Here is a 12949-nt window from a genome sequence, read left to right on the forward strand (position 1 = left end):
GGTTTTACCTGTACTGAAAGCAGAACTTCGACGAATTTTTCAGGTATCAGACCCGACCAGATTCACAGACTTATTGACATATCCAGTGTACGCGGTAGCGGCGACATCTGAAGCCAAGCAACAGAAAATTGTATCAGCAAATATCTTAGATAACAAGGAGGGGGATATAAGCTGAACTGATTCCAGAAGGAGTTCAACATACCGACGAGTGTATGTGCACCAATGAGAAGCGTGGAACAATGGCCAGGAAAACCAGGAAGCAGATTACGTCGGAGGGTCAAGCTTTCAGTTAACAACAATAATCCAGCTCAACGATGCATATGACACAAACATTGAGCTCTCAACGGACAGCAGCCAAGAGTTAGGTTCTGTCCTGGTTGAGATTCACACCACCTCGGGTGAAGAGGACCGGAAGACACAAAAACGAGCTGATGTCAGGACTCCTGATGAGCGTGAGCACAAGGGCGCGGTTGTTGTCAACAAGCACAGCGAAATTGTTCGCATCAAAACAAAAGGCAACAATACGCTGATTGGTGCAGTACTGCAATACGCTGCGTCAATTCAAATCTTATGTGCCAAGTCATGTCAAAAATGAGGAACGAGTACGTTACTGAATGGTACGCAGCTCCAAGCAGCACTGAAATTTGGCGATTCAACTGGAACCCAATTTGCTGCTACAATCTGTGCGACGCTTACCCTATAAGAGCGACATACTCCAAGTAATGAGCGATGAAACGCTAGAAAATGTGGGCGGCGATATGGCGTCAGGAATGTATACATACATAACATATACTTCTTTGTCGCCCGTTACTGAAAGTCACGACAATTGGCAAAAACTGCGTAACATTGGGTGTGCAAGCGACAAGCTTTGCGTCGATGCGAATTGCTCACAAGCGTAAGCTCGCTGCGACATATAGTATGTTTGGCAGTGTACGACGACGAAAAAGAGCAGTCACAGGATCCGACGATGAGCTTGATACGGGTATAGTCACCCAGCTCCGACGACATTTTCAAGGCTGCACCTCAATAAGCGAGTATCGCTATGCGTACAAAGCAATGGTGGAACACACAAACTGGCGAATTCTAGACCGATAGTTTTTGCAGGCAGTCGAACAGGTGCGCAAACAGGACACAATTCGGTACTTAGGGCACTTCATTTCGCATAGCGTCCCCATTCGGACCGGATCCAGTCAATACGACCGATTTGAATGGAATTCACTATTAGCTCTCTCAAAGACAACCGACTACAGACATAAAGAAACGATGCCTACGGTCAAGGAACTGATGTGGTTTGGGTAAAGGTTCAAAACCTTCGCGGACTTAAGAGGAGTACTCAAAATTTATGGAGGTGTGCATGGAGAAGAACACCCAGGGCCAGGCGACCAGAGCTCGGTGTCTCCAAGAAACGCATGTGGACAGTGAAGAAATGGCTACAGCGCTTCAGAGAAACTGAAAGAGGTGTTGGGGACCGTACCCATACAGGCGGACGGCCCAACACTTTCCTACTGGAGCGTGGGAGAGAAAAAAAACGGTGGAGTAGCCATTCTGTTGGACGCACGAGCAGCGCCATCTGCCCCATGGCATCCCGAAGTATGGTCGTAACGAGTGATGCGTGTCCAGATTGCGTATGTCTTACTTGTCATGTATATGCACCTACTGACCACGACGAAAGAGAAAATCTGCTTCTTAAGATGGCTGACTGGTCGTGGCCACTTACGGACATCGTGGTGACAGGCGACTTCAACTCGGTTCAAAGCCATAAGCTCGACAGGTATGGAGGATTACGATCGGGACGGCCCAAGAGCGCAGCATTATCCTACTTCACTGCGAATATGGATTTGGAGGATGCGCGCATATTAGCTAAACTAATTGACGAGAATTCCCTACTGTAGCCTACAGAATTCGTTAAGTTCTGGAGCTACAACGGCGAGTCGAATTGATAGATTATGTCCCACGCACCAGGGACCTCATTAGGCCAATGAATAGATGTGATTGAGCCGCCAGTAGACTCCGACCACCAGACCGTCACCTTGCTGCTTAAAGACGGTCAGTGGAATAAGCCAGCCAAGAAAGCTACAAACTCGGTATCCTACCTTATCAATCGTCCAAGCCGGAACGAATTCACAACACTTGATCGAGGAGCTGATCACCAAAGGACTTAAAACGACTTTTATCTGGACACCCAAGCGCTACTAGCGCCAGCGCGATGGTTAAGCTAGGTAACAAAATAATCCGAAGAGAAAAGCCACCACCATCGTTTCTCGGGGGACTGCTTATACCCTAACGGATCAAGGGAGACTCCACCGACGCGATGGATTACATGCCTAATTCTTTACAACAAACAGGGTATAAGGCGTCTGTGAAGGTGATATCAACGCGAGTGCAGCAAATTCTTCCCAAAAACAATAGGAGACCTTCAGGGTTTGTGCATGGACGACAAATGATGGAAACGGTAATGATGATGATGGGGATTCTGGTACTGCTCAGAGCAATTCAGACCTAGCAGCGTCGCTCAGTCCAGTAATTTTATTGTTACACTTCATGAAAGCGTATGATACACCATCGCGCATCGTACTTCCTCATGATGATGAACTAAAATATCGAATTCATTATGAGGCACATGATACTATTTTTAGATATAGGTGCCAGGGAATTTTCTTCCAAGTGCTGGAGCAATTTGGGTTCTCGCGGGCGTTCATTGTTATGATGCGGAACCTATACAAGGCGACAACGGCATGATTTCTGGTGAATGGTATGTTGTCGAGCCCAATGGAAGTTAAAACGGGCATTCGACAAGGATGTCCTCTTCCTCCGTTGCTGTTCATACTAGCGGCCGAAACCTTAGCTTTAGCTATCACACAGGACTCAAAATTACAAGGTATATACATTCCCGGGACGCAAGGCACTAAACACAAATTTTTGGCGTGCGTGGTTGATTCGACGATTTTTCGGACCAAGCACGGCAGGTGGCTCGGTTAATGATAATCGTCGAGGCCTTTGGAAAGCTGTCAGGTCTACATGTCCAGCCAAACAAAAGTCAGTTGATATTTCTAAACACGGCGATACAAGTCTCTGAGAATGAAGGTCTGCCGGTTGTACCCCACGTTGCAAACACTAGGTATCTAGGTCATCAAATGGGATCTGGAGTACTTACGGATATCAATTGCGCAGCCAGAATTCGCAATGCACAACGGAGACTAGCGATAGCAACTCGTTTAGCCAGAAGCATGGACTTACAAGTGACTATACAAAACGTTATCGTGTTGCCAGCCATTCTCTTCACAGCAGCTGTATCCGATATCCATCCCTGGGCAGCCCTCGAGATCAGCAATCTCCAGAAGCAGGTTATTGGCAGCATATGAAGTCGACGGAGAAGAGATAGCATAAGGTAAACCCTTGATTATTGTACACGCCAAAAGGCTCAGGGAGGATAGGACTGATGTCGATACCAGTGGCCTGTAAAGCACACCGGATGAAACATGCCATCATGTGGCTACGTCAGGCACTGGCATCAGCCACTGGATAGGTATGATACAGCGTGGAACTAGTGAGCATTTAGAGGACTTCCCAGAAACGAACCTAAAATTACCACGCCACGACACTACATTGATCCACGAAGCCATGGATCAAAATTCGCGGAAATGTGCTTCGGGGGGATTCGAGATTGGATCCGGCCGACGGTACTCGAGTCAGCAAGCTCAAACTTCGAACTGAACAGCACATGGATATGTTTGACAAAAAGATTGTTTGTTGAAGAGAGGGAAACAAATTAAAATTTTGGCTGCATGACCCCCACAGACTTGTTTTTTTTTTCCGAAGAAATGCACCGATATTGGCTTACGTATCTATGGAACGACAACTCATGGATTTGAGACAGACAAATGTGCAAAATAATACGGCCATGTGCCGTCACATAGCTCGGCCTGACGCAGACGGGACTAACAATTCCATCCCGATGTCGATGAGGGTCACCAAGCACCATACAATACCAAAACTCGGGTGGTGGGTAATAACGGTCATTATCGCGGATGCCCAGACTTGACCATTGCAGCAAAATGCGAGACAGGACACAGCTTAGACCTCAGCACCCACTCGATCTTAAACATGAGTACTCGTGGTATAAAGTCTTGCCGGGGTGGTTGGTGGTGACTATGTTGACGAGAACGGGAATAAGTCGCACTCGATAGGCCTCACACAAGCACCCAACGGAATTAATTGGCGCGTCAACGAGACTGGAGGGATTCCGTCAGAGATAGCGATCGATATCGTTGTGCTACGCGCCTAATTTTATGGCTAGGCTCATAGGCACACACGCAACCGGAGTTCCACGCGAAGTGGTGAGGCACGTACAACCACCGGATCAACTTCAGACACCGGTGTTGCTAACCAGGCTTAAAAAATCCAGACATCTTGCATACCATAACTAGTATAAATAGGCAGTCTCTTCTTCTCTAGATTGCCCGTAGGGAAGAGAAAAATCATTAAGTATCATATTCATATATACTTCTAGTCAAATCGATCGATACAAATTTCGATAATTGAAGTCGAAACAACTAAGCGAACAATAAATTCTGCACTTGCCCCAAGTGACAGAAAGGAGAACAATCCAAATCCATAAATTACAATGAGTAAAAACTCTCCATTTTGCTCGGTACAGCTAAATATACTAGTTGGCAATCACTTACTAATACTAAGCACAACTTTTTAGAACGGTGCTTTATTACCTCAGCTCCCTTAGTAGTACTTCTTGGTTTGTCCACAAACTTACGAGCGTACAGGCTTGTAACGGTGTGCTTTTACAAAAACTTCGCTAACGGAATCCGTACGAGACAGTATACGAAAGTGCCATTCCAAATGAAGGCGCAGCCACGCTCTACTTACGCACACACTTTCAGGCACAGTGAGGAAGCGGTATGACCGTCTTCTATCACGTACAGTGAGGTAGTTGGTGGGCGCCTAAGCGACCGCAATCAACGAACTAAAAACCTTAGTACAAGTAACGTCACGGAAGCAGTTATCTGGCTCACGTGCGCACATATTAACTACGAAGAAGTTTTAAGACTGATTTACATTTTATGAAATCAAATATAAATACTTTTAGCCAATCAATAGATGCCAATTATGTAAATGTGCACCCCTACGCGGCAAGCGTATTATCTGAATACCTCGGCTTACGGATCACGCTAGCCGTCACCCCATTCAATGTGAATGCACCTATGTGCATCACATACACAAGGGCACTTGGTGCACCACGCCCAAGTGGCAGATTTAATTACTTAACATAAAGTAATTGAGCCATACTGTTAAGTACACAGAGTGTACTTATGGGTTCGTCTAACATTAAGGCAACTTTAGCCCGTTGCACCGTGTCACATAACTAATCAAATCCTGGTATAATTTCCTCGAGTAACGATACCTTTCAGACGCGTATTTTTCTTCTGTCGTTAATTTGAGAGCGTAACAGTGGTTTTCCCCCTGTTTCACCTCTTAGCTTTGCCACTCAAAAGACCAACTTCATCGCAGTATTTGGAGATTCCGTAAATCTCTGATTTGAAAGCTTGCTGAACTCAGAGCTATGCCACGGCGTGTTTGCGCTTCAAAAAACGAAGAAGAAACGCAGATCAGACAAGTTTGGCTTCAGTGCACGAACAGAAGGACATATACAAGGAATGGTCAAGGTCTGCCAAAACATCTTTTGAACGTACAGGTTGCAAATAGGCAACCATATAGCTGAATTCTTGTATGCCTTAAGTAGAAAGCGATCAAAACATGAAAGTTTTACAAAGAGAAGAGAGGTGTTTCGAGTGGCGTAGTGCGTTGTTGGAGATAGAAGCAAAACCATTTTTTTCTGGTCGGAACAGTAGTGTGACACGGGATATTACACAAGCCTTTATTATCTAAGGGAGCATTTATATTTTCAAGCGTTCTAATTGGCTATTGTGTACAACTAGCAAAGGCGGGGTACATATAGGCCTTAAATTAGGCCAGTGTTATCCGTATGAACCCTTTTGTAATATGTATTACACCTCTCTTTTCTGACCAATTAGATGACTCAGATCCAAAACTCACAGCAGAAACAAACGACGTGTCCGCACAAATGACCAAAAATGACCCGATCAAAAAGGTAAGGCGAAAAGCAAGAATGCAACAAATGAATAATGATTAACGTTTGACATGAACATTAATAACTTTATGTTGCCTTGGTGCTCAATGTAACTAGATATATGACTTCCTCCTCTTCTTCACTTCCAGAACCATATTCTTCACCAAAAACATCTTATGTGGTAATGGTAGGAGCATGCTTAGTGGCCGTCCATAAAGGAGGTTTTCCTGGACAGACTATGACTGCGCCACAGGATACGCGAGACGACACCAGTACGTGACCACAAGTGTAGCTTGAATTTTTCATCCATCGCCAGCGCAACATAATGATTGCCGTTCTTGAATGCGAAACGAATTGGCGGCTTGTTGGCTTCCACTCCACAGGTCAGCAGCAAGAAGGTCATACTTGCACCAACGCACGTGATGTAATCGACGGGACATTGATATCTGTTTGCAATTATGTCCCCTAATGGAATAAACATCTACCAGGATTTATCAACCAGACTTCGCTAAGTGCGCCAACTAGTTTGCCAGGTTAGAATCATGTACATCAAATACTGCGCTGTACACGGCAAGTTCGCGCGAATCTCTGCATGTAGTTCTCGCCTGGTGTGGTATGTGTGGCGAACCCGCAAGTAGTCCGTACGCGCGGACGGCCTGAAGGCAGCGTCAACCGCAAAAACAGAGAATACGATGCGAAGAGATCCTTCCGCATTCGAGTATGTGGATGAACAGGTTCCACCGCCAGGAAAGAAGAGATACAGCTCGTACGCGCATAATAAAGGAAATGCACCGAGAACGTCGGTGTCAAAGAGGCGAAAAGGGAGAATGTCATCTTCCAAACTCTCCAAGACTTTCTGCCAACATTCGTCCGGTCCACCGTACGCTTTAAGATCGATGTAGAAGGCGATGGCAGTTGCGGCTACTGTGCAATTGCAAGGTGCCTTAAACGGTTCGAATCCGACTGGGCGTTGATACTATCTTTCTCTACCATGTCAAGGATCATCTTTCTGAATATCGGTCGCTGGTGCGGCGCAATGTTCTGGTGCTTTTTTTAGAGACATTGGCAAGAACGTCGCCTAGCGATTGCCGGATGTAATGAATTTGCTATTTTGACCGGTCCTCAAAGAAGCTTTCGATCAATATCAACTGGCTCAAGCGTTGCCTGCAGATGGTCCGCCTTGCAGCGGTACGTTCACCCAGGTCAAGGGGATACTATGCGCGCATGCAGTAAAGCAGAAACGCGCCAGTAACGATCAGTACGGGTATCTAATTTCCGCTCGCACTGGTGGCTTCAACAAGCGCTGGATGCGATACCTTCTTTGCTACATCAGACCGGAATTTCGAATGAAGTTTCAAAAACACTCGAGCCTTCACGAAAGCAGTGTCGTGGCTGATTTGGGCTCGTTGCTGGGTATGATGCAGCGTCAGCTTCTCGTAGACTGTTGACATGTCGCCAGTGGACACCCTCATCCAAGCTTTCATTGTCGCGTGACCTCTTTCAACACGAGACATAACAACAAGCTTGAAATGCGGAATGTGTTGCATCCACACCTTTACAAATTTCTCTTTGTGCAACAGCCAAGTCTCTTCAAGGTATGAGGTGACTGCAAAGGAGAGGGTTGTCTTCGTCGTTCTCTAAAGATCATTAAACTGCAGCTGTGTGACCGTATTGCATAGGCCGTACCAGGTCCCCATAAACCTCTTCCAGCTCTCGTTCGTTGCAAGTGCTTTTTTAATTCTCAAGGACGTTTTTGTTGATATGCCAGAAGCATAACAGATTGTATGCCCAAGGAATGATATGTCCGATTGCATTTATAGGTGCGAGCTCCCGATCTGTCACAAACACCATATGGTCTGCTTAATTCAGCGGTTCGACGACATCTTAGTTGCGTCATTGCCCCCATCGATATTTTAACAAGCTTGTCAAGGAAGGCTTCCAGAGGTGGCCGTCCAGCCAGAGCCGCGTTCTTTGCCTTCACTTTCAGGCTGTAGTTGTCGCGCAGGATTATTTTGCACATGGGTCGCGTTGACGTAACGCGCAGAGAGTTGCCTTTGGTGATACTCCAGCATTCTCCAGGTGCAGAACTGTCCCTTTTTGGTCCGGGTCGAGCGTTCTTACTGCCGGATAGGCCGCCGTATCTTCCGTTGCGTCGTGTTATGCCCTCCATCCTCAACCGTCAGAGTGAAATTGCCATCACCTGCATTCCGACGAAGTGTTGCCTGTATAGACAGTCAGTTTAGGAGGTACGGATGTTTCGGTGTTGGTACTCCTTGGCCATATGCACTCCATCATGTACGCAGTAAATCACTTCATACTTGACAGTGTTGACCTTTTCTTCCACAGTTTGAGAGCGTCCTATCTTGATGGCGTACTTCTCCGATTTTGCACGGGCTGCGAGCTCCTCCAAGGCTTTCTCAAGTGAGAGGAAAGATGCTTGGTTGGGTGGCGCAAAAGAGGTAGCTGTAAAGTCGCGTGGTGTCGCACTGGTCAAGGGGATGGTTGGAACTGGAAGGTCAATTTTGGTCGCGGTCACGTCGTTTGAAGGCGGGCACGTCGTAATGCGGCCACGCTCTACTTAGACACACACCCTAGCACAGCGAGGAAGCGGTTTAACCTGCTTCTCTTGCGTGCAGTGAGGTAGTTGTTGTGGGCGTGTCAGCGTCCTCGCCTAACGCACTAAGTACTTAGGTTAAGTGTCGTCACGGGAGCGGTAATCTGGCTCCTCGTGCGCACTTACCAAGTAGGAGGTAGTTTTCAGACTGATTTATATTTAATCTAAGTACCTATTTTTACCAACAAAATGTCATCTCTGTAGATAACACTTAATATGTATTGCGACCGTATCTTTCTGGATACTTCGCGTAATGGATGACGCTAGGCGTCATCCCTTCTAATGTGAATGCACCCATGTGCATCACATGCACAAGGGTTGGTCACAAATGTGCACCACACCCGAGTGCTGGGTCTAATTAGTTTGATTAGTAATTGACCATCCCCTTAAGTACGCCAAGTGTACTTAACGGGGACTGCGTAACATTAGGGCAACTTTAGCACGTTACACCATACCCCCTTTAAGAACGAATTTACCCTTCTAAATTCGACAAAGAGGAGCGAGGAACTGCGAGAAGCTTTACGCGCCGCTAGTTCACTCAATCACTCTAGCGACCTGTGTTTCCATACACGGCGCCAAAGATGCCACCTGAAAGGGGCGACGTTGGTGGGTCGTCTGCGAAGACGCTCACTCAACCTCAAACTAAGCGCACGTGCCTCGTTAATTCGCCGGCCGCGTCTAATGCCTTAGTCGAAAAGCCGACAGCTACTGCTGCTGTTGCGTTAAAAGGCTAAGGGATCCCACTTTAACAGTGAGGATGCTGATCCGTCGCATATTGTCGACTACAATGAGTCGACACCGTTGCCGTCACCTCATAGTAGTGATGCGGACAACGAGCTCATGAGGAAGGATGATGGCGCATTATTGCCCATCCAAACTTCTCTCATGGCTCACAACATGGAGACAGCAGCATTTACGAATGCTGTCTCGTCGTCTGCGCTAGAAAGCACAGCGACCGGTAATGAGAGCGCTGCTTATAAAGGCGCAGCCGCTTCTCCGTTGAATAAGATGGAGGGGGCATCTTTGGTATGCCACCCGTCACATAGCCACGTTCTAAACGACTGGCTTGTGACGCCGACTGAGCACGTTCACGAGTCGTCGGCGGAGCTTTGGGCTCCGAATCTTCTTTGTCATAATTATTATGGAATATGGTCTGAGCATAAGGCGTATTGGTTAAAAGCGATTTGGCTTAGCTTTCAGGTGCGACGGAAGGGTTACCTTTCGTCCACCAAAGTGATCCAACAGCAGGCGACAATGGTCGTCCTGACTGTAGCTTTCTTTTATCTCAGAGGCTTATGAGCTCGTCACGTGGTTTGCTTCATGGCTGCCAACGTTGACGGCTGAAATTGTGCTTTAGAATTCGACACACTTTTCTGGTGTCTAACCTCGAAGTATGGTCTGCGCGAAAAAGCGTCAGCCAAGACATTCGACTTACCCGGCTTTAATTTAACTTTAAAATTAAATTCAGAGAAGAATGTGAGCCATCTTGCCATTCTAGGCGAGAGGTGCGGTGAGTTTATTGCGGTCCGCAGTGATGCGTGATCCGTATAAACCACAAATGGTTCGGTGCCCAATAGGTGCACACGAAACTTGACAAGAGCATACTTTATTGAAAGTAGCTCTTTGTCATGCACAGGGTAATTCAGTTCCGCGGCTTTTAATAGCCGGGACTGATAAGAGATGACACGGTCAACGCCGTCGTCATCCTTCTGCATGAGCGCGCTGCCGATTGCTAAATTACTTGCATCGCATACGACGCTCAAGGGCTTATTCGCGTCTGGCAATGCCAAGACAGGTGCCTCCACAAGAGACTGCTACACTGATGTGAACGCATCATCTTATTATTTTAACCAAACCCATTCTGCGTCCTTTTTAAGGAGGTCAGATAATGATTAGTTTGCTCAGCATGCAAGTGATGAGCGAGCCCTAGGAATTGGCGCAAATACTTCACATGCCGTGGGATTGGCCATTCCTTTACTAATTTAACCATGTCTGGGTATGCTCGTACACCATGTGTTCCTACGATGCAACTCAGCACACGTATATCAGGGACCCCTATGACGCACTTTTGCAAGTTGACGTACAGTTGGGCTTCCTTCATAGTCTGCAACCAGCGTCTTAATGACGCTTGTCCGACTCTATTGCGCTCAGCCCGTCTTCTGCCCTACTATGCACGAATACATCGTCATAGTAATGAGGCACGTAGGCACGGTGCTGACGCATCAGGTGAGCCACCACTCGGTTGAATGTCGCTGGTGCGTTATGCAAACCTTGGGGCATCACAAGCCACTTCCAAAGCATACCGCTTGAGGTGCTTACTGCCGTTTTGGCTACATCGGACTCTCTCATGATTACCTGGTAGTAGCCATCCTTCAAATCCAACGCGGAAAAGATAGTATACACCCCATGGAGTTCAACAATACATCTTTCTTGCGGGATTGGCGTTTGCGCCGGTATGGTCGCCGTGTTCAGGTTATTATAAGCATGAACACGCCCCATTCACCTGTGGCTTTACGCACACAAAAGGTAGGGCCACAGTGAGGCGATTTGTTCTCACGCATATGTCCCGCCTTGGCTCTCTTGTCGAAGAACTCGTCGATATAATCGACTTGTTCTTTCGGCAACGGTCATTGCCTGGTCGCACAATACTTGGTACCAGGTTCGAGGACTATCTCGTGCCTGATGCTCCTATCTGCCGGTTGGCGGCTCGGCACTTCTTCTGGGAACACATCGGGATATTACCACAGAACCTCAAAGAACGGACTGTCTATCAAGGCATCCCAGACTTGAGCAGTGAACCGCTTCTTTTTGTCCGTTTCTGGGACGCTCTCGTCCATTGTGGACGACGAGCAATAGTCCACCAAGTTCTCTTCTGGACCTGTTGCGACTATTCGTTGATCTTTCCTTCCTGTAATTCGGCAAGGAACAGATCCCACGACATCTCGAAGAGATTTACTCTCTCCTAGGCAGATTAAAAGATATGCCGGAGCACCTCAACTGGGGGATGCCTCCGCAATTAAATCTTTGACGGCCTCGAACACCTCGTTCGAAGATCCGTCCTCTTTATTAGGGACTGATTTAAAGGTCACTGTTTAGACGTGCCTTTGATCGTTCTAATCTGTCGGGTACTCGTTCTTCGAGTCACCACGACCTTTTTCTGGAAAGCGGGTGCCGTTGCACTCCTGACCAACGCACCCCTTCCAACCGCACCAGGCTCTTGGCACTGGGCCGGTTTATGCGACGCATGACTTTCTGTCAGCTCGCCTTCTACTGCCACAGGCTCTCGGCTCTATGCAGGATATTCGGACGCATGACTACTTGTCATCGTCCTTTTCTCTACCTCAGTCTCCACGAGCTGGGTAGGAATTGGTGACGTTTGACATCCCGTCAACGCACCCTCAACTGTGTTCGACACGACATCAGTTGCATAGGCCTCTCGCAGGAGCACATCCTTTCCGGTGTCCTGCGTAGAGTTCGCAACTGTGCGTGTACGCCAGTCTATCCATGGTTGGTACTTTGCCAACCATGGCATGCCTAGGATGAGGTCATACGGACTCTCCATTCCTAGCACTGCGTTTTTTTTGATTTTAATTGGCAGGGGTTGGGCTTTTCCTTGGCAAACTAAATTGGGGTAAACTTCTCACTAGCGTTATCGATAGTACTGGAGCCAAATGTTTTTTTTAGCTCTTCTGAAGACGCAATGATTGTTATGCGCCTTTTTGAATTTAAACCTCCTTGCTCAGCCATAACCGAGCTTGATACGAACTTCTCTTTACAAGAGAAGTCACTAAAGCTGAAGGCGAGTTCTACCTGAACTCCCTCAGACTTAACGAGCGCGCCGTTCGCTAAACGAACGGTCGCCTCTTCTCGCTTGCCATCCTGGCAAAGCGACTCAAACATCGCCGGTCTCTTTCTTAGAGCCGCGAGTTTCACAAAATTTTGTGATGCACCCGAATCCACTAGGAGGGTCATCACCTGGTCATAGCCTCTTACATGAGCGCTATAGATGAGCAGGGTTGAGGTCCGATATTTCGAGACCTCAGGGACTATGCTACCCATTTGTTCCACAACTCTGAACTTAGGGGTAGCTTCAGAGTCCGCGTCAGTAGGGCATCCCGCCCCTACTGCGCTCCTGCATTTCCCGACCCCTCAGTGGTCGATGCAGAACTCATGCGTCTCGCACGCTGGTTCTTGCCATCGCCCTTTGGGAAGGGAGTCCTCTTGCTGGGCAT

General features: G+C 47.5%; 3 protein-coding genes across 3 annotated transcripts; 2 read left to right on the top strand and 1 right to left on the bottom strand.

Annotated features, from left to right (window-relative positions):
- Positions 1–876: 876 nt before the first annotated feature.
- Positions 877–1095, top strand: CCR75_002117 (uncharacterized protein; the record flags this gene model as incomplete). Its single annotated transcript, XM_067960217.1, has 1 exon — positions 877–1095. One exon carries the CDS (start codon positions 877–879, stop codon positions 1093–1095), a length of 219 nt encoding a protein of 72 aa, XP_067814275.1.
- A 482-nt stretch (positions 1096–1577) lies between these two features.
- CCR75_002116 (uncharacterized protein) lies at positions 1578–1892 on the top strand (the record flags this gene model as incomplete). The annotated part of the gene is made up of 1 exon (XM_067960216.1): positions 1578–1892. One exon carries the CDS (start codon positions 1578–1580, stop codon positions 1890–1892), a length of 315 nt encoding a protein of 104 aa, XP_067814276.1.
- Positions 1893–7371: 5479 nt separating this feature from the next.
- Positions 7372–7617, bottom strand: CCR75_002115 (uncharacterized protein; the record flags this gene model as incomplete). Its single annotated transcript, XM_067960215.1, has 1 exon — positions 7372–7617. One exon carries the CDS (start codon positions 7615–7617, stop codon positions 7372–7374), a length of 246 nt encoding a protein of 81 aa, XP_067814277.1.
- Between the last annotated feature and the right edge of the window lie 5332 nt (positions 7618–12949).

The sequence above is a fragment of the Bremia lactucae genome (genome assembly GCF_004359215.1).
Source record: "Bremia lactucae strain SF5 chromosome Unknown BlacSF5_NotPlaced_200_SHOA01000120.1_2678225bp, whole genome shotgun sequence".
In the NCBI taxonomy this organism is placed as follows: domain Eukaryota; phylum Oomycota; class Peronosporomycetes; order Peronosporales; family Peronosporaceae; genus Bremia; species Bremia lactucae.